The sequence below is a fragment of the Solanum tuberosum genome, unplaced genomic scaffold (assembly GCF_000226075.1).
Source record: "Solanum tuberosum cultivar DM 1-3 516 R44 unplaced genomic scaffold, SolTub_3.0 scf00134, whole genome shotgun sequence".
Taxonomy (NCBI): domain Eukaryota; kingdom Viridiplantae; phylum Streptophyta; class Magnoliopsida; order Solanales; family Solanaceae; genus Solanum; species Solanum tuberosum.
In genome coordinates, this window is record NW_006239062.1 from 953,689 (window position 1) to 974,726 (window position 21,038).

Below are 21,038 nucleotides of genomic sequence, written 5' to 3' on the forward strand. Positions count from 1 at the left end.
AAATAAAAGTGAAATCATTAATGAAATACAATTAAATAAACATTACATAATTGAAAAAATTATTTTAAATTCTACATAAATATTCAACTTTCAAGATCACTATGATGCTCCCATAAATGCTCTATTAATGCATTACGTAGTTCAAAATGAGCAATGTTTGCATTTTTAATTTTTGTGAAGGTTAATTGTAGTTATATCCAATTATAATTTATAGTAGAATTAACATAAATTTAATTTTTTTAAAAAGTCATATATAGAAAAATTAATTTATAAAAAAGCTAAATTTTATATCTAAAATTAATATTATAAAAATATTACATAAAAATAATTAAATATACAAGAGATTTAATTAAAACATACAATTTATATAATATTTAATTAAAAGTTTGTATAATGAAATAATATTAAAATATTCAAAAAATGAATTGGTGTGAATGAATAGTGTTACACCAAATTTGGTGTAAAAATTGGTGTGGGTTGAAACTCAAAACACCAAATTTAAAATTTGGTGTTGAGTTGGAGGTGGTCTGAATCATAGACAATAAGTACAAGCATGTAGTACATACAAAATGTGTTAGAAAATTTAACTCAAGAGTTATCTCACAAAGTGTGAGCAAATATTTTAAAGCAATTCGACTCTAGTTTTGTAGTTTTCTTCATTGCTCTCAAAATCTCAGTCGGACTCTCTTATTACTTGAACGGAAACGTATATATAAAAGTTAATGTCTTTTCTAGGTCAGAAGAATCCCTACTTACAACATCCAAAAATAAAGAAATGAACATGTATTCTTCCTTTTCCACTAGAAACAGGATTTTGAGTATGCTGATAAATTAATTACTAAAACTCCTTACTATGCAAATAATTTGATTTTAATTTTCAATTACTATTATAATAATAAATTACAAATTATTTTATTCAAAATTCGTAATTGCACTTTATTTATATTTTAAATTTCTCTATTAAACACTTATGTAATTCTCATAATAAGATTACATATGTTAATCATTTTTTCCATTTTGGTACCACATCATTGTGCTGTGAGAACTCTACAAAATTACTATCATACGAAAAGCTCTCAGGCACGACTCCCAATGCAATTTTAAATTTCCCTATCTCTCTATCGCCCAGAACTCCTCTTCTCACCACTTTCTCTCTCAGAACTCTCTATTGCGAACGATGGATAACACCATCTACTTCGTAATAAGGTTTAAATTCTTTGACATTGAAAAATTATCAGGGACTAAATGAACAGAATGAAGTAGGAACTCCATCGTAAGAACATTTTATGTTTTTTTCTTTTAATAATAACTCAGAGATATACATTTATAACTCTAGTTTTGGACTAAAACATACAAAAATAGGCTACTATCTTATCTCTAAATTCAAATAATACAGAAATAGGGAGACTAACTTCTAAACTCAAGCCACCAAAAATTGTAACAAAAATTATTTACAATCCTAAAAATTAACTATCTGCCCATTAACTCAAAAACAATCATAAAACTAGTTGATGGAAGCACCAAGGTCATGATGAGGGTAGTTGTTGTTTGATCTCGAAAAAAAATTAAAATAACAAACAAATTGATGATACCATTGAAGCTGCTTTAAAAAGTACTAACGATAGTGATAAATATCAAGGTGATGCGAGGAAAATACTAAATGAAAAAAGAAGGATTATAGATGTCGATCAAAGTAAAGCTACTGCTTTAGATCGACAATTGATTGCTGCCACTTCTGAGCAAAATCGTGCAGATTCAATGAATATTTATACATGTAATACTGGTCTTCAAATAACTACTGGAAACAAAGGTATTTTAGAGGTTTAAATGATCAAGAGTTCGCTCTAAGTCCAAAATCTGTAGAGATATTACAAATCCAAAAAAATGTGGATGCTACAGATGATTGAAATAACCAAAAGGCTGCTACCAAAATTTGGTGCAATCAAATGAATTTGGGCTGAATTTGATGTCTAATGCAACTAAAAACGCAGGTGAAACATCAAGAGTTGGGGTTGATGCGTCGCAAGTTGATTTAGGAACAAATACTAATAGATACCTGATATTGAAAATGCTGAAAATTCTGAGGAGCATGTTTTGCAAGTTGAAAATGAGAATGCAACTAAAAACTGGACACTGGTTGCACACAAAAATTCAACTAGTAGTCAGACCCTTTTCCCGACTAGTGGAAAGGGTGCTACTGAGAATTTTTAGGACAATGAGGAGACAAGATATTAGTAATGGCTCAAAAGACCTATTATGTTCGAATAACTTTGATGCTTTATTTAAGGCTACTGGAAAATATGGTAATACTATGACTCCAACATTATATATTTCTAATCCTGAAGTAGCTAAAATTATTCAAGAAAATCAAGATGTCATGCTACTCAAATCCAATCCAACGATTAAGCCATTCATGGCCACATTAAATACCTCGACTCATAAGATCTCTCCCCCATCTTTAGAGTCGCTTAGTGAATCTAGACAGCTAGTAAGGTCAACAGAGAATGACAATGATTTGATCCAAGAAGAGCAGGTTTCACCAACTGCTTTGAATAAAGAATTAAGCCTAGAAGCTTCCGTATTTGTGTCTAAATGTGTGATTGCAAAGAAGAATGAGTCAAGGGCCTTAGCGTCAAACACAATTAATTTAGGCGAGGATTCTCTTGGTGAAGATGAGGAAGATAATATATTGGACATATGCTTTGATAGAGTGTCTATGGAACACGATATATCTCCTAGGCAACAAAGAAGCGAAAGCAACAAAAACAAAAATGAGACACATGGAAGGCAACATAGTTGGGACGGTAAAGTGACTGAGGAGTTTGTTCCAAGACACCTATCGAAGCGATAGGCAAAACAGAACCATATAACAGTAACAATAGGTTCAACAAGATCCAATAAATCCATAAAGATTGAATTATCAAGTGTTATTGGATATGTTTGAAGAAGAAGACAAGAGAAAAATACTTCAAGTTACTTTTGATGGGCAATTAATCTTTTTTAATTCATGTTTTTGTAATAGAATGTTTGAGGCTGATAACTCACTCTTCTTCTTGATTGTCATATTTTTGCATTATTTAAGCATCCTCATTTGTAATATCATCATGAAGTGCATTACAAATTATGTGCTGATCACAAAATACTTAGTTCTCTATAGCTTTTATTTTCTTCATGCTTGTTAGTTAGTAGAAGTTAGGTACTTCATTAGGATTAATAAGGTAAGACCTAGCCCCTTTGCTTATACTTATCCCTATTGATATCTTTTTATTTTTAATAAAAGACCGCTAGACACTTTGTCTAGTGGTAAATTTGCTTTTAATATAAATACTAATAAACTATTTTTTTCAAAAGAAATCTTTTAAAGATAATGTAGTTAGTTATTTTACTTCTGCAATGTTACGAGACATACTAGATATAGGAGCGCATGTCAGGATGAGTTGAGTGTATGTTACTCTGTTTGTCCTCATTTATGTGATGCAAATGGAATTGGGAGAGTCAATCAATTTTTTATGTGTTCTTTTAAAATATTTTAAGTTGTTAATTTTTATGATTTATAATACTTTTTATGTTATTTTCAAATAATAGATGAAATCAGAAAGTCAAACAATTTTTTTATAGAATAATGCTTGATATTTTCAATTGTTAATAATTATGATTGATATTACCTTTTATGTAATTTCCAAATAATACATGTCATTTCATATGCCCCAATTTATGTTGCACCAATAGATTTCGAGAAACAATCAATTTTTCTGGTATGTTTTTGAAAATATTTTAAGTCGTTTATTATTATTCATATTACTTTTAATGTAATTTTTTAATATAAAATAAAATATTTTAAGTTATTAATTATTTTGATTTGTTGTAATTATTACGTAAATTTTAAATGTATAACGTATTGTTAAGAGTTGTGTGTTTGTGGCCTCTTATTAAACATCAAAATAGTTTAATTTGTTAATTATTATGGTTTATATATAACACCTTTTAAGTAATTTTTCAATAGAACATTTAAATTATAAATTATTGTGATTTATAACACTTCTAACATGATTTTTAAATATATAACAGATTAAAAAAAAATTTAAAACAAAATTAATTATAATTTCTTAATGTGAGATCCACCTTTAACTTAAAAGCACACAACTCAAACAGACACATTGATGAACAACTTCTTGACCTCTTATATATAAGAGAATATTCAACACAAAGGCAGACTTGATAATCACATTCCATGTGCAAGAGACTCGAGATAATCTAACTCAATTACACACAATGACACTTCTTTAAATATTATACTCTATAGTATTATTAGTTATACAATTAAGCATATTTTGATTGATCCATGTAGTTCATTACGTCACCCAACATGCATGTACGCTTAAAGGAGTTTCTAAATCCCAACACATGTGGCCTTCAATGGGTGAACAATTAGCAATATTGAGTTGATGCATATATACTCAGATGTAAATTTAAATTTAGTCAAATTTCAATGCGAATATTGAATACCATAAAAAATAAAATAAAAAGTTAAATATAATACCTTCTACCCTGTGTCAAGTGATCCAATTTGTCACACCATGTGATCGATCAAAGGATAACTAACAACGCATCTCCCGATCAAGAATGCTATACATGAAAACTTCCGAGGGCAAGAAAAAGCCTCAACAAGCACATATACAACACTATATTTAAATTAATTCATGTCAAACCAACCTATATAATGAAAGTTATTTCTTATCATATTTAAATCAATCGAGAATATAGTTTAAGTACTATATAAAATCAAAACATAAAGTGTACCATACATAAGTGACGTTATCTATTGAGATCTTAAAACGACAACCTTTTCATACAAATCAAGATAAAAACACCAAAATTTCAACTATTAGACCAAATTAGAGCTTCAAATTCAGCCGTTAGCTAAATTTACTACAACTTCAACATTCTGTCTTTACTTGTCCTTAAATCCAGACATATCAACAAGAAATTAAAAAGTAATCCCTTTTATTTCATTTCTTTTTATATCCTTCAATCAAAACAAATCAAAACACCCTAAAATAGTATATTCAAAAACAATAAGGGGTATTTGTGACATTTCCACCTGTTTTTTTTTTAGTTTCTGTACTCAAATTTACTGAACTACTTCTCGATAGTATAAAAATAAAAAATTCACTTCATCTTTCTTGGGCGGGAATTGAGTATTAAACTATAAATTTCAAAACAAATAAGCAAATAAATACTTTTTTAATAATTTAACTTTAAAATGTCTATTTATCCCTGATGAAATGATTTATAGCCCCACAAATATTTGTCATTTATTTTATACTCATTAATAAGTACCAACCATATTTCTTTCTTTTTCTAAATTCTATATCAAATCAAACTAACTCACGTAAAATGAAACGGACGGAAAAAAAAACCAAAAGGGCAAAAAACAGAAGAGCATTAAAAAAGTTGAAAAAAGTGATCCAAAAAGTCTCATTCTTCCTTTGTTCTATTTCAGCATATCACATGCGCTCCTCTTCTGGGTCCCCTTAGCTATTTCAAAAATCTCTCACACACAGAAAAAAAAATCATTTTTTTCTCCAGAAAAACAGCATATATTAAAAAAAGATTTTTTTTTTTTGAGAAATTTGAATGAATAGAGGCTTCTTGCTTCTGGGTTTTGGATATAATTGAGTAGTTAGCACTTGTTCTCTGACAATTCACAGCACAGATCTTTGACTGGCTGAATTTGTTTATTGTTTCATCAATCTGAAATCTTGAAACCCCAATTCATCTGTTATTGGTTTCTCTGCTTCTTTACAGTAATGTATGTTGATTTCTTGATTCTCTTTTTCTTTTTGCATTTTGGGTTGAAACAGTAGAGTCATATAATCTGTTCATATTTAATCTTGGAGACAATAAACTGAAAATGGGCCAGCAATGGATCTGTTAAAAAATATTCCTTTGTCCCTTTTTGGCTCGGTGTTTTGAGGTCAGGTCATTTTCTATAGCAAAGGAAATGTCACTTTGGTTTGCCATTAATACTTTTGGGTAGAGTGTGTGATTGTGATTTTTGAGGTTTTTGATGGGTTTGCTTTAGATGGGGGCTTCTTGTTTTTTTTATCAAGAGTAATGGTAAAGTTTTGTTTTTGTTCTATCTATAGTTCAAAATGCTTATTTTTTGAGTTTAGATGGATAGTTGAGTGGATTTGAAGGAAAGCTGAATGAACTCGAAGCCAAGTTATAGTTGTTGTTAAATGACAGTGTGTTTGGACAACTTGTTGTATTCTCTAGGGCATAGGTATATTAGTTCTTTCTTTGCATTTGGAATGGAGCTTAGTCATATCAGAGGTTATCTGGGTCATTTTTCTGTTGGACTAATGTCTTGTTGTGTTGTTATTGATTGAGGTCTCAATTATATGCAGATGGACATTGTGCTATGAGCATTTAGGAGATTAAATGGTTATTGAGATGGAAAAGAGGAAATGGTTGTGGAAAAGGAGACCTTTCGATAAGAGCCCTGGTGAAACGGAGAGTTCTGGTTCTTTGTCTTCATATTCGGAGAGATACTCTGATGAGCAGGTAAAAGGCAAAAAGAGAAAGAGCTTTTTTTTTTCTTGTTTTGGTCTTTCAGTTAATTGTGCTGATATGGAATAATCTTATATCTCATGGTTGGAAAAAATAAGCTGCTGTTTTTTTGAAACTTCACATTTAAAATTGATAATGGTTGAGCTAAATATGTAGCTCAAACACTGACAGCTGAAAGTTTTTCGTCTGCGAGTGCTGCATTTTCTTTCTACTTCCATATATGTATGTACCAGTTTTGATTTTTGAAATATTTGGAAGTTCATTGGTCTTTATTGATCATTATCAGGCTTTCGCTATTGGTTTAGTTATAGAAATGACTAGGTTATAGTTATTGTAGACAAATAATCACAATAGATAGCCCCCCATATTGCTGAACCACCAGACTGCCCGTCATCATCTAGAGAACGTCCCTTCTCCTTGGTTTATCCAATTTCTACATTTAAATTGAGCCATAATTCTTCTCCCCTGTACTTCCTAACATCTATCTATTGTAAATGTTTACCTAAATATTGGATTAGTATATATATTGTTATTTTATTGTCGTTATTTTCCTTCTAATCCTGCTTTGGTTACACTTCTTTTGAGCCGAGGGTCTGATGAAATAACCTCTCTACCCCTACAAAGGTAGTGGTAAGGTTTGCGTACATCCTACCCTCTCCAAACCCTACTTGTGGGACTACACTTGTTCTCATTGAATTAGTATAAAGTTCCAGTTTTTAAGGTGCTTGGGAAGAATTATGTTTCATGACTTTTTTAAAGAACACTAAGTTCCTCATAAAAGGGATTTATGATATCTATAAAACTAAATTGGTATATACTAATTTGTTGTTTAGTGAATCTGAGGTGATCTTTTAAAGAGTTTTAAGGTTTTATTAAATTATAAGTGTGCAATCCAATATTGTAGTTAATTCACAAATCTCAGATCCATATGAGGCAAAAAGCAACATAAAAGAGATTGTTGTGATAGAATTGAGTATGTCAGATCATATTAATTGAGCGCCAAACAGTTTATTTATCTGCAGAGCATCTCCTGAAATAGTGAACGTAAATTGCAGAGGACGATTGTATAGCAATTTATACGTGCAGCTAAAAACAGTAGTGACTGAAGATTAACCTCTAGTTTGGTGCCTTGATATGCTTTCCAGTATAAAGATATGTTGCTCAGGTTAGATGGTAGCAGATGATGTAAGATCTTTGTTTGGAAAGAAAGTGCCAAAACCTTTCATAACTCATAAGTGATGTTTCTTACAGTAGTAATGCAGTTTTGTCCTGATAAGGAATATACTTTCACCCTTGACCATTTTTTTTTGTTGAGATTAGATGGTCTCAATAAGTGTAAAGATGCTCCTATTGCTTTGTTGAAAAAAATGTTGTCCTTATCACTGCACCATCTATATCTTCTTTGTAGGGTCATTTGTCTCATATCGAAAATCATTCAATAGATTTCTTACTGACTAGCTGCCAGAGAACCAACTCTGTGCAATTTAGAACATTTTCTTTTTGAGAAAAGCTTTAACATTTTTAGCTATTGTATTACTTCTTTAACGACAAAGGATCACCTGTTCTTTTCATTGAAGCAGGATGCACTAAAAGAATTTCCTGACCATGACAAGCAGTCACCAGAGGTAACCTCAAAAGCTGCATCCATTGATGATGAATCCAAGGAAAGCTTGAGATGCTTGACAGAGAAATTATCAGCTGCTCTTGTTAATGTTAGCGCCAAAGAAGACTTAGTTAAGCAGCATGCTAAAGTTGCTGAAGAAGCTATTGCAGGTATCTTCTTCCACTTCTTTCTTCCTCTGTTGTGATGTTAATCTAATTGAGGCATTTGAACATTAAAATGTGATATTTGAAAAAAAAGCTGTAAAAAGGGTATTTGGAAGTGGTAGTTGTGTATTGAACATGCATTTAACTTGAAATAAATAGAAGTTTTGTGAGTGGAAAAAAAAAGTTCTCTTGAACTTGAAATTCATCTTCAATTTTTTCTTTCTTCAAGAAATCAATACAATGTATAATTAAACACTTTTGAAATTCTTTTTTTGGAACAAAAGGAAAAAATATTCATGTCCAAACAGGAGCTAAGATTTGTCTCTTGGCAGTCTCTTCATGTACACCCCTTTTTCTGGTATGTGTTTCACATGCTGAAACAATTTTGTGGAATATGCCTCTTTCATCACCTTTCTAGAAAGTGATTTTTGGTCTGATAATTTCCAGTATGCTTTTTATCATCTTGGTAGGTTGGGAAAAGGCAGAAAATGAAGTTGCAGTTCTAAAGCAACAACTAGATGCAGCTGTGCAGCAGAACTTGACTTTGGAAGTTCGTGTCAGTCATCTCGATGGTGCACTCAAGGAATGTGTCAGGCAGTTGAGACAAGCTAGAGATGAGCAAGAGAAAATGATTCAAGATGCTATGGCAGAAAAAAATGAATTGGAATCTGAAAAAACTGCACTTGAGAAACAGCTACTTAAGCTCCAGACACAAGAGGAGGCTGGTAAAGCTGAAATGCCTACTTCTACTGATGCTGATATCCTTGTCCGGCTCAAGTATCTAGAGAAAGAGAACACAGCTCTCAAAATTGAACTTCTCTCTTGTTCAGAAGTGTTGGAAATTAGGACTATTGAGAGGGATTTGAGCACTCAAGCAGCAGAAACTGCCAGCAAGCAGCAGCTGGAAAGCATAAAAAAGCTGACCAAACTTGAAGCTGAGTGTCGAAAGCTACAGGCCATGGCTCGCAAATCATCCCCATTCAATGATCAACGCTCCTCTGCTGTTTCATCTTTCTATGTGGACTCTGTCACCGATAGTCAGTCTGACAGTGGAGAGCGGTTAAACACAGTCGACAATGATGCCCTCAAGATGAGTAAACTGGAAACAAGAGAATATGAACCAAGTTGCTCAAATTCATGGGCTTCAGCACTCATTGCTGAGCTTGATCAATTTAAGAATGAAAAGGCCATGCCCAAAACTCTTGCTGCCTGTTCTATAGAAATCGATATGATGGATGATTTCTTGGAGATGGAGCAACTTGCTGCATTATCTGAAACTGCAAACAAGACACCTTCAGTAGCATCTGATGTTGTTCCTCATGATTCCCCCAATATTGAGAACCCTTTGGCAGCAGAATACAATTCCATTACACAAAGGGTGGCCGAATTAGAACAAAAGCTGGAGAAGATTGAAGCAGAGAAAACTGAACTGGAGAATGCTTTAAATGAGAGTCAAGATGCCCTTAAAGTGTCCTCTTTGCAGCTTAAGGAAACTCAAACCAGGTTGGAAGGCCTGCAGAAGGAGCTAGATGTGGTAAATGAGTCAAAGGAGTTGCTCGAGTTTCAACTCTATGGCATGGAGGTAGAAGCACGGACGATGTCTGTAAATATTGATTCTTTGAAGACAGAAGTTGAAAGAGAAAAATCCTTGTCATCAGACATGGAAGCTAAGTGTCGTGAATTGGAAAACGAGCTTAGAAAAAGAGCCCAGGATGCTGAAGCTCAGCAAACTTCTAGTTCAAATGGTGAATTCAAAATAAAACAGGTAGCTCTTTCTCTCAACCTATCTTGTGTTGTTTGTCATTCATGTATAGACACATCGATGTAAAGAAAAAAGATGAAAATTAATAATGGTATGTGAACTTTCTCACTAGCAGGAGGATTTAGCAGTGGCTGCTGACAAGCTTGCAGAATGCCAGAAAACAATTGCATCCCTTGGGAAACAGCTACAATCCCTAGCTACTCTAGAAGATTTCCTGATAGACACTGCAAATCTTCCTGGTGGAGGATCAGTTGTTGCTAAAGCAGGAGGAGAACTATGGAAGTTGCATGTAAACGAGACATTTACCCCAAAACGTGATTCTGATCCTACCAAGGTTGAGGAAGAGAATGTGAGTCATTCTACAAACGGAAATGAAGGGGAATCTCCAGCATCCTCATCTTCATCATCTACTTCATCCACTACTCAGGCTAGCACTAGCAAAAGCAAAAATGGCTTTGGGAAGTTGTTTTCTCGGAGTAAGAGTGGAGTTCCAGCTCTAAAAGTTATTGAGGATAAATAAATAGAGGAAGAATGTTGAGAAGGTTGGAACATAATTTGGTGGACATCAATTACATGGCTGATCAAATTCTGTTTGATAAGCAAACTGTTTGCTTCAATAGTTATGATGAATATCTTGAGAAGCTTCAAATAGTAATAGACACCTTGAATTACACTGCTTTGGCTGATCTCTCTTTTTTTATTTAATCCATTTTTGTATCCATTTCTAGTTTCCTTTCTCCAGTTAACTAAAGAAAATAACCTTTCAAGAAAGAGGCTTATTAGTTAGGTATGGAAATGAAGTAGGAAAATAATTCTGTCATAAAATACAGTTACAACATGTGATTGGTAATTTTCTTCAGTACAACTAATAAAGATATAATTGTGTACTACATACACTATTTATAGGAAAATTAGTGGGAAAAACAATTACCTAAAATAATACATATTTTATAAAATATTACAGTTCATACTTATTTATGAAACATATTTACAAAATATCAATGTATAATTTACATGTTGTATAGATAATGGTGGGATTCATCTATTTTTATTGTTGTATTACTTACCAATAATATAATTTTTTATATACAACAAAGGTATATACCATTCAAAAAAGTGTTATAATTTTTAAATGAGTGAATTTTGTAAATGAGTACAGACTGGTAAAGTTTTTATCTCGCTTGGATAGTCTTGTAAATGAGCATATAGCTCGGGAGATATGCTCGTTTAAAGTTAAATTATGTATGAGATCATTTGAAACTTTTTTGCCGCTATAAATTCTTTAACTTGAAATTTTGTTTTAAGGCTCTCTTTGACATCTAACTTTGATTTAACACTCCGAACGCCTTTATACATCAATTCCGTGATACAACCACCAATTTGAAACCTCCTTCTCCTGACGTATCAATGGGTGACATAAAATGATAGGACTAGTCTCATAAGATAGACTAATTTAAACACTCCAAACATATCTAGAACTCAACTCCTCCTACCTGAGATCCTACTAGCTAACTCCTGACCCTAACCTCGACTTGAGACTTGACCTAACTCAAAACTCTATTCGACCCCAGATATTGTTTCCAACCCAAAAAATCCAAAAAAGCAGATAGTCTTTTAATTTTTATGTACACAGTAATAATTACTAGTTTAGTATAAATGATGAAATAAAATAATTTTACTATCAATTAATACTTCAAATCGAATATAAAATAAAGCTAATCACTAAATTTTATGTGAAATTTATTATTTTTATCTCACGTATCAAACGACCACCTAAATTTTTTCAGCCACACATAAAGTAGTAGGACTGTTCACTAAAAGAGGAAGATTCTTAAAAAAAAAATCAAAGAAGAGATAAGAGTATATCTTCCGGCATCCATGCTGGCAGAGAGAAGTCAAATTAAGAAATGGCATTAGTAGTAAATATAGAAAGAATCATGTGGAAATGGAAAGTGCCACGAGTGAAGCATGTGGGTCCCACTTATTTCCACGTGGCAATATATGGGAGGTCAGCAGAGATTGCGCACAACACCAACCTCTTATCAACAAAACAAAAACCTTAGAAAAACAGCAAAATCTGCTGTTGTTGTTTACAGCATTTCTTAAATAGGTGGAGAGAAGAAATACAAAAAAAAAAAAACAAATCATTTTTTTTTATCATGACAGCCATTGCTACTGCTACTGCTATTTCTCTTTCTCTTCCTTTCTCTTTGTGCCGCTCTAACAAGTCTTATACTAGAAAGGTATTCTTTATTTTCTTTACCTTTTTTTTTTTGGGTGTTTTGTTTGCAAGAAACTAAAAAGATTGCTTATTTGTCTTGATTAACCTTGTTTATGGAGACCCTTTTTGAAATTGTAGTGAAAAAAGGATCATAAAAGTCAGTTTCTTGCTGTTGGTTATGTGTATAGAGATTTCAAAACACAAAGGGTTATGATCTTTTGCATTTTGAAACATGTTTTTAGTGTCAAAAGTGGATCAATTTTGACTAGTGATTGGTAAGATTTGTTGCATAGGTTGGTAATCTTAGTCAGTTAAGCTTACTGCACTCTGGTGGAGAGTTCTGATTCTTCACAATACTTGAAAGTTAGGTGCTTTTTGTCATGAAAATTTTGAGTGTTTGGAAAAAAAGAGTTTTCGTTTTCAAAAGTGAAAAATGGTAGTTAAGTTGATTGTCCATAGACTATCTGCAAGAATAAGCTCTGAGTCGTGTAATCGAGTACTCGCTTAGTCTATTTATCATGTTATATCAGAATGGAGATTCATATGTCACTTGCATTTTCCTTGTGTGAGCAAATTAGTTGATTGGTTACTGATTTTGCATCTTTTTCACAATCAGTTTGTCAAAGGGAGTTTTGGAGTATTTGCAGTGTATGGGGAGGAGGGTGGGATTCCAGATAAGAAAAGTTCCTGGTTGACACTCTTTAATGTGGAAGATCCCAGGACTAAAGTTCCACAAAGTAAAGGCAAGTTCTTGGATGCAAATCAAGCTTTAGAAGTTGCTAGATATGATCTACAATACTGTGATTGGAGAGCTAGGCAAGATGTACTTACTATAATGCTCCTACACGAAAAGGTACGTCTTTGAATTAATGTGTGTATTGAACTTGGAAACCTGGTAAAATACAACATCCACCGTCTTTATCTTGGTCTATTTACAAGTTTGTTGCATTGCTGTTTCTCATTTTCCTTACTTTCCAAATGGAGTTCACCTTTTTTACTTTCTGTTGTATACTTTCCTTAAGAGTTGTTTCAAATTTTCCTGATCTTCCTCGTATTCTACGTTGTATTCTAATCAGTTTATGCAACTAGGTTGTGGAAGTACTAAACCCTCTAGCACGCGATTATAAATCTATTGGAACCATGAAAAAGGAACTTGCAGAGTTGCAAGAAGAACTTTCTCAGGCCCACAACCAGGTTTGGAAAATTCATTTTCATACAAATTGCATTTTCTGGTTTCCAGTTTTCACAACTAGTGGATATTCAGGGTGATTTCCCTTTGATATGTCAAACTTATTGAAACGAGTCTTCTGAAAAATAAATGGAAAGTTATATAGAAAAACATTTCCAGGATATTGCTTATTTCTCATAAGTATAAAGCTTTATATCTTTAGTACCAATTCAACAGGTACATATATCAGAGACTCGGGTTTCTGCTGCTTTAGATAAGCTAGCTTACATGGAAGAGCTGGTTAACGATAGGCTTCTGCAAGAGAGAAGCACAGTAGAATCAGAATGCACGTCTTCCTCTGCAAGCACGTCAACAGGATTATTAGACACTCCTAAAAGCAAGCAACCCCGAAGAACGCTGAATGTCTCAGGTCCTGTTAAAGATTACAGTTCCCGTTTGAAGAACTTTTGGTACCCTGTAGCATTCTCCGCAGATCTTAAGGATGACACCATGGTGAGTCAATTCTCTCATATCTGCCATAGTCTCTTTTGCCTAAAAGAAAGAAAACATTTGATTTAAAACACAAAAAACCATGTAGATGCAAAATTATGATGCCAAAACAAATTAACAAGCTATATGATCTGCTCTCCTACTTTATGGTCTTCTGTTTATTCTTTTGGCTCTTCTATTGATGACTGTAAACTGTATCTTTTCAGTTACCGATTGATTGCTTTGAGCAATCGTGGGTGATCTTTCGTGGGGCTGATGGAAAACCTGGATGTGTCCGGAATACATGTGCACATAGAGCCTGCCCCCTTGATCTTGGCTCAGTGAATGAGGGTCGCATCCAATGCCCTTATCATGGTGAGATAAATTTGAATCCTTCCACTTTCAGACCAGAGTTCATATTTGGGAGATGAACATAACTTTTAAATGGGTTTTGTAGAGGACATGAAATAGCTAACACTAACTTTGATGTTTGTGAAATGAATTTAGGATGGGAGTATTCCACTGACGGGAAGTGTGAGAAAATGCCATCAACAAGATTACTGAATGTAAAGATCAAAGCACTGCCCTGCTTTGAGCAAGAGGGAATGATATGGATTTGGCCAGGAAATGATCCACCTGCAGCTACCCTTCCTTCTTTACTACCACCTTCTGGATTTCAGATCCATGCAGAGGTTTGAAATCACTACCGTTAGATTTTCAGTTGTTTATCTTACAACTCATGTTTGAGTATTTTGCCTTACGACTGTTTTCATTGAAACTGCAGATAGTCATGGAACTTCCGGTGGAACATGGACTACTTTTAGACAATCTTTTAGATCTTGCACATGCACCTTTCACTCATACATCAACTTTTGCTAAAGGATGGAGTGTACCAAGGTAGTAATGGACATGATCATATGATGCTTATTATTTAGACGTTTAGTACTAAATCAATAGTTCATCAAAGAGTAGATTGTTTTTCTATTTATTTTCATATGGTTTTCCAGAAAACTTGATTTTTCTGGTCCAAGTTATGAGTTTTAAGGCATAAGTGTGCTTTCAAGTTGTGCATTGTGTAGTGTACGAAGGTCTACGTACTTATAATTTACCATTTCTTTTTTTCATTTCAGCTTGGTAAAGTTCTTGACTCCTGCATCTGGTCTGCAAGGATATTGGGATCCATATCCAATAGATATGGAATTTAGACCACCTTGTATGGTTTTATCCACCATTGGCATCTCAAAGCCAGGCAAATTGGAGGGACAGAGCACCAAGCAGTGTTCTACGCACCTTCATCAACTGCATGTTTGCTTACCTGCATCACGACAGAAGACACGGTTATTATATAGAATGTCACTGGATTTTGCTCCCCTGCTGAAACACATCCCCTTCATGCAATACGTTTGGAGACATTTTGCTGAGCAGGTTTGTTTCTGTCCAAAACTTCGTAAAAAACGGTGATTACATTAACATCTTATAGAAGTCATCAGTCAGTGACTTCATGAAATATTGACTGCCTGATATATGAAAAACTGCATTCTTGGAAATTGATGCATTTTGAAGTTGGAAATACGCAAAACATAGAACAAAATCAGAGCTTAAACTCTAGGATTACCATCACATGGCTCTAGAAGCTCATAGTCGCAATAATATAGATTTGCGAACTCTTTGATTCGTGGAAGTTACTTAGACTTGCCTAAAATAGAACACACATAATTGTGAGCATAATCTTCTGAAATAGAATTTTGCCAAATATTAAATAAAATTTCACCTTCTGTAAAAGATATTTCTACATTTTCGCTTCTTCAGTAAGGTCTAAGGATAATGCTGCTAAGAACTTCCCCTTTATAAATATATATAGAGGGTATAAAATTAAAAAAATATGTTCTAACATTTTTCTCTTCTTTGTAAAATTGTATACAGGTTTTAAATGAAGACTTACGGCTTGTTCTTGGCCAGCAGGATCGCATGCTCAATGGCGCCAATATTTGGAACCTGCCAGTGTCTTATGATAAGCTAGGTGTGAGGTATAGAATATGGAGAGATGCTGTAGATAGTGGAGAAAAGGAACTACCTTTCAGCAAATAAATATTGCTCCATCAAGTACCGGGTTTTACTTTTCAAGATGACTTTGATCTCTTCATTGTCAGCTCACAGCAAAATTCAGTCCAGTTGTTGAGAAGCTCTCTCACTTACTGCAGTTTTCCATATTTTTTCTTGTGAGGAGTTACTTACACCCCTTCTGTAAATATAGCTGTACACAATTTTTTTGTAGGTTCGTGTACAGTTTGAGCAATCTTACATTCCTCACCAACAATTCTATCCTGTCCTGATTGGCACTTGGAAAATCTCATAGGTTCTTTGTAAGTGTCTAGAGTCTTCCCAGCAATGTCGTTCCACCTTGTCATAGAATAATTTCTGATCTCAGATTGCAATTAAGAGTATTCTTTTTGCCAAACAAGAAGCCAGAGATGTTTTGATCTTTGGTAGCAGTTTTGAGCTCAGTTGAATCAGCATGACAGTATTGAAATATTATATCCTTGTAGTAAAAGTATATTACTGTCGTCGATGTTCCTATGCTGAACAAGAGACAACTTGATGAATCCATGTTTTCATTTCTGAGTCTTGGCAAGGAAATACTGAGCTCAAAGTTGTGCAAGATGACACTTTAAACACACTAGCAGCAGATCCAAGAATCTCTTAAAAGTAGTGTGTACTTTTGGACAATATGCAAAACTGTTCCCTGATACAAAAACATTGTAAAAGCTGCTCATTATAGTGTAGATGACCACACAACTTCATACAAGGAAGTCTAATCAGAGTTCTCATTGAAGCAGCTAATGGTAGCCTCCAATGGTACAAATCTATTTGGGCAAGACCCAAACAACATATGGTGTTTAACATGTGAACTACTTTTGGAGCTATTTTTTTCAACAAAAAGCTTAGGATTATAGAGCAAAATTAGGTAGGCGTAGTAGTTCCCTTGCTGAGTCTTGTGAAAAATTTATTCCGTATGTAGTATAGCATTATCAAGGAATATTTTTCATTAACGAAACCAACAACTACATAATCAGTGAAATCCACATGTGGAGTCTAGGTAGGTTAGACTGTACATAGACTTTACCCCTACCTCATGATGGTAGAGAAGCTGTTTCAGAAAGAAAATAACTTGTATAATAAGAACATTACTCTACAAATACAAAAAAATCTCTACTAAATCCCATTTTTAGTTTCTACTAAGAATATTGGACTTGGATGGTTTCTACCAGTTTTCCAAGGGTTCAGACGGCAAACAACAGAGAAATCCAAATCCAAGGTGCTTGCAAACAAAACATTAACCATTTATATAACTTATACCAGATTACACCCTTAATAAGTTCAACAAAATTTACACAGGATTAGCATATAGATACAACATGGCTTTCTTAGAAAGCTACAGCTTAGAAATTAATAGATAGAGTTATTCCATATACAACTATGGCAAAAACCTCATCATGTTAGGCAGGCTTCCAAACTGTGAGCACTTCTTGAAACATCTCTAGCATCAGATCTCTATCTGCCTGTCTGAAGAAGTTGTTAATTTCCTCCCTAACATCATAAATCTTGCCAAAATCGAACAAATACATCAAGCAACCTTTTTTCAATTTATTTAGTTGGTAAAGCCAGGCCTCTTGCAATCTTTCAAGGACATTCCCCGAGTTGATGTCTTCTAGGAGACTTTCCTCACAAGCATTCTTCAAATCTACAATGTCATACTTGTTTGCCGCACCCAGCAATGCCAATCGGTGCTTCCAGAAATCCTCTTGTTTTATGGTCCCATACAAGTAACTGAGAAGCGCTGAACATGATTCTGTTGACATGTCCTCTATGTCGATTATAGAAGATTCTTTCTCCCTGAGATCGTGAAGGAACATGCTGTGGAATACAGGAGAAGTAGCAGACAGTATCGCTTTGTGAGCTTGCACTGATCCATCAGCCGTATTAATGGTAACATCAGCATGGATGGACTCATCAAGCATGCGAGAGAGGCATCGGAGAGTACTTTGGGTAGCTAAAGATTGCAAAATCATGTCATTGGGCCATATAGATTTTCCTTCTCCACCCTAAAGGTTCAATTATCACAGGTTACTAAGAGAAGGAACATGAGTTCAATATATAATCAAGGTCATTTACTGGTAAATGCTGAGAAGAAACTTTTCATTCTTTGCCATTTTCTGTAAAATGGAATAATTGGAAAATTTCGTTCTTTTTTAGTTAAAATCTGCTCAAAGGAACAACCAAAGAAGTCAATCACGTACACCTATACACAAGCCTTATCTGTTACAACTAGATATGTAGTTTATCAGAGAACCATTTCATGTAGCAATCTCAGACAGTCATGCATATTAAACACACAGTTGAACACTGCAGAATATCAAGAACTCACATTTGGTGTGTAGATCTTCAGGTCAAGGAACTCAACATCAATGATGAATCGACCTTGTAAGCAAGAATCAATAGGCCACACAAAGTCATCACTTGTTCGAAGCAGCCTCTCATACACTGCAACATGGACCGCCACAGAATTATACATGCAACATAACATGTTGAATATAGTTAATACAAAATTGCTAATGAAATTCAACTGTGATAGAGGCGGCAAGGGGTGTGATGGAGCTCTTTATCTGGACAAACAAGAAAAAAACAAGGAAGCACAAGAGTCTACAATTCCATGTGTCTGCATATGCAGCTGAAGAATATTCAATGAGCAACTAAAAACCGAAACAATCCTTACTAGAAGCTTAAATAGCACACGACAGTTAGGCTAGAAATTATTGGCATATTAATAGTCTAAGACAGTCTAGAGATAGGATCTTGTCCTACATGAAAGGGTGCAGGCTTGATTTATAGCATGTACAGAGAAGTCTTTTTTTCTTAATGAACAAATGAAGTCTTCTCTTCTGGTCAACAAAACAAAAAAATTGACCATATAAAGAAGGAAAGTTTATGTGCACCCTTAAGGACACTGAACTGCTTTCTCTAATTTTTCAGTGCTTTTTATCTACAATAGTCCGAGTTGCCTAAGATAACCCCCACCCACCCCCACATCACAGATGCATGCAGCAAACAATATAATACCCATGAAACATCCTCTAATATTACACATGCCATAGTAATTGACAGTCCAAATTACAGGTTACCTGATACATTAGAATGAAAAACATAATGTGAGTAGGAGATGCGTCCAAGAGTATCTTTTCAAAGAAATCACAAGTTTCAGAACCGGGCATACATGTACATCATGTTTCCTTTTCATATATGAGCACAACAACTGACCTGATAAATTATTAAGTAGAAATGTCTAAGTTTCCACCTCTCCAGGAGGACAGGATTGGGCATTTTCACTCTATACAAGTAAATTCATCTCTAGCCGCTCAGCATAGTCCAAATCAATTACCAAATCATCCATAGCAGATGGAAATAACCATGATGAAAAATGACGTTATAGATTAGGTACACTAGTGTGGCAAATAGAGATTTGCAACCAGACCTTTGTGAATAGATCAAGGAGCTAAGAATTTGAGAGTTGAATTCATCCTACATATATTTAATTGTACTACTTTTCCATGCCAATCACCTCGGTCACACTTTATATTACATCCCTCAATTTTCACAGGTTTTGTTAAGGGTACATATACAGATGTCGTCCAAAAATTCCAACGAAGATACATTTCTCCAAAACTAGTGATCTTTGCCAGAACAACAACCAGACCATATCATTTAAACATATCAAAATACAAATTACATCAAACAAAATGGTGCAAATGGATGGGAATACCGAATACAGAACTGTAATAATAACAAATAGCAAAATAAATGAAGGATATATCTTCAAACTTCAACTATTTTTGCTAGGTAAATCGACCTGTGCAACTTGCAATAGTGAATATACTCAAATAAACATACAATCAAAACACAGAAGAGCTGAAAATAAAGTATACCAGGAGATATATGAGGTCTCCGATTGGTTCCAGTTGTAGTAACACGGAGCATAAAGCGAGCAAAAGGAGGAGGAAGCTGCTCTTTCGAAAGCCGAGAAGGTTCAGGAAACAACCGAATATACAAATACCGATTCTTCTCAATTGACAGATGCCTTCATAAAAAATCAGAAAACAACTGAAGTTGATGATAAAGACAAATCAAGTCGAAAAAACTAGAGACATACCAGTTCCAGATACCAATTTTGAAAGGGTCAGATCTTTTGTAAGTAGATGCTGCGAAATTGTCGATCCTCCATTGAGCTAACCTTGATAGAGTCTCTACCTTGCCCTCTGCCATTCTTCTTCTTCTCCCTTTTCTCTGCTACTGATGAATCATTATAAAGTTTTGATTTTTAGGAATTAAGTAAAACTTAACTGAGAAGAAGTCTTTGCTTTTTGAAAAGGACATAACATAAAAAGTTTTTTCTTTTACAGAAAAAAGCATAATCTATAAAGCATAAATACTTAAAAAAACAAACATCACCAATGTTATTGATAATGAAATTAAACCATAAATTCTTAATCTTAATATAGTGGTAGATATGACTGTCTATATGAATTTTAGTTCTACTTTAATAATTTATTTGTTTTTTTTTTAAACACTGAATCGCATAATGAAGAAGAGCCAAATACAAATATTGATTTGTTGTTGTTCTTTTTTTAAAGACTAGTTCTTGAGTGTATATTACACTTTTAAGGGCGTGTTTGGTATGAAAGAAAATATTTTTCGGAAAATGTTTTTCAATTTTCTCATGTTTAGTTGGGTTAAATGTTTTCCAAATCAACTCATTTTTCTCAAATCTAAGGAAAATGACTTTCCTTCAAAACTTAAGGAAAACATTTTCCAAAACTCTCTTCCAACTTCAAATTATAATCTTTTTTTAATTGAAAAAATCAATTTATTTTATCCCTACCCTCAAACCAGCCCCCCAACCACCCCCCTTCCCCCATAAAAAATAATAATTTAAAGATTTTTTTTTAAATGCTTTTAACTTCAATTTTTTTACCCCACCCTCACCCCTACCCCCACGCCCTCCC

General features: G+C 33.8%; 3 protein-coding genes across 8 annotated transcripts; 2 read left to right on the top strand and 1 right to left on the bottom strand.

Annotated features, from left to right (window-relative positions):
* The first annotated feature begins 5,491 nt into the window (after positions 1–5,491).
* LOC102593908 (filament-like plant protein) lies at positions 5,492–10,833 on the top strand. Of its 6 annotated transcripts, none has more exons than XM_015310692.1 (5): positions 5,492–5,812; positions 6,411–6,567; positions 8,151–8,346; positions 8,811–10,105; positions 10,215–10,833. In XM_015310692.1, the coding sequence occupies exons 2-5, from the start codon at positions 6,445–6,447 to the stop codon at positions 10,620–10,622; spliced, it is 2,022 nt and encodes a 673-aa protein (XP_015166178.1). In that variant the 5' UTR covers positions 5,492–5,812; positions 6,411–6,444; the 3' UTR covers positions 10,623–10,833. The 6 variants fall into 6 exon arrangements, with proteins under 6 accessions (XP_015166178.1, XP_015166181.1, XP_006351902.1 ...); XM_015310695.1 differs by having other exon boundaries at positions 5,493–5,812; positions 10,218–10,833; XM_006351840.2 differs by having other exon boundaries at positions 5,493–5,812; positions 8,154–8,346.
* Positions 10,834–12,199: 1,366 nt separating this feature from the next.
* On the top strand, positions 12,200–16,599 carry LOC102594460 (chlorophyllide a oxygenase, chloroplastic). Its single transcript, XM_006351842.2, has 9 exons — positions 12,200–12,345; positions 12,940–13,176; positions 13,413–13,517; positions 13,729–14,004; positions 14,208–14,355; positions 14,488–14,672; positions 14,765–14,877; positions 15,111–15,405; positions 15,904–16,599. The coding sequence occupies exons 1-9, from the start codon at positions 12,262–12,264 to the stop codon at positions 16,066–16,068; spliced, it is 1,608 nt and encodes a 535-aa protein (XP_006351904.1). The 5' UTR covers positions 12,200–12,261; the 3' UTR covers positions 16,069–16,599.
* A 691-nt stretch (positions 16,600–17,290) lies between these two features.
* On the bottom strand, positions 17,291–20,394 carry LOC102594789 (BTB/POZ domain-containing protein At1g21780). Its single transcript, XM_006351843.2, has 4 exons — positions 20,186–20,394; positions 19,962–20,113; positions 18,407–18,522; positions 17,291–18,083 (listed from the first exon to the last, which is right to left on the bottom strand). Exons 1-4 carry the CDS (start codon positions 20,296–20,298, stop codon positions 17,478–17,480), a joined length of 987 nt encoding a protein of 328 aa, XP_006351905.1. The 5' UTR covers positions 20,299–20,394; the 3' UTR covers positions 17,291–17,477.
* Positions 20,395–21,038: the final 644 nt, after the last annotated feature.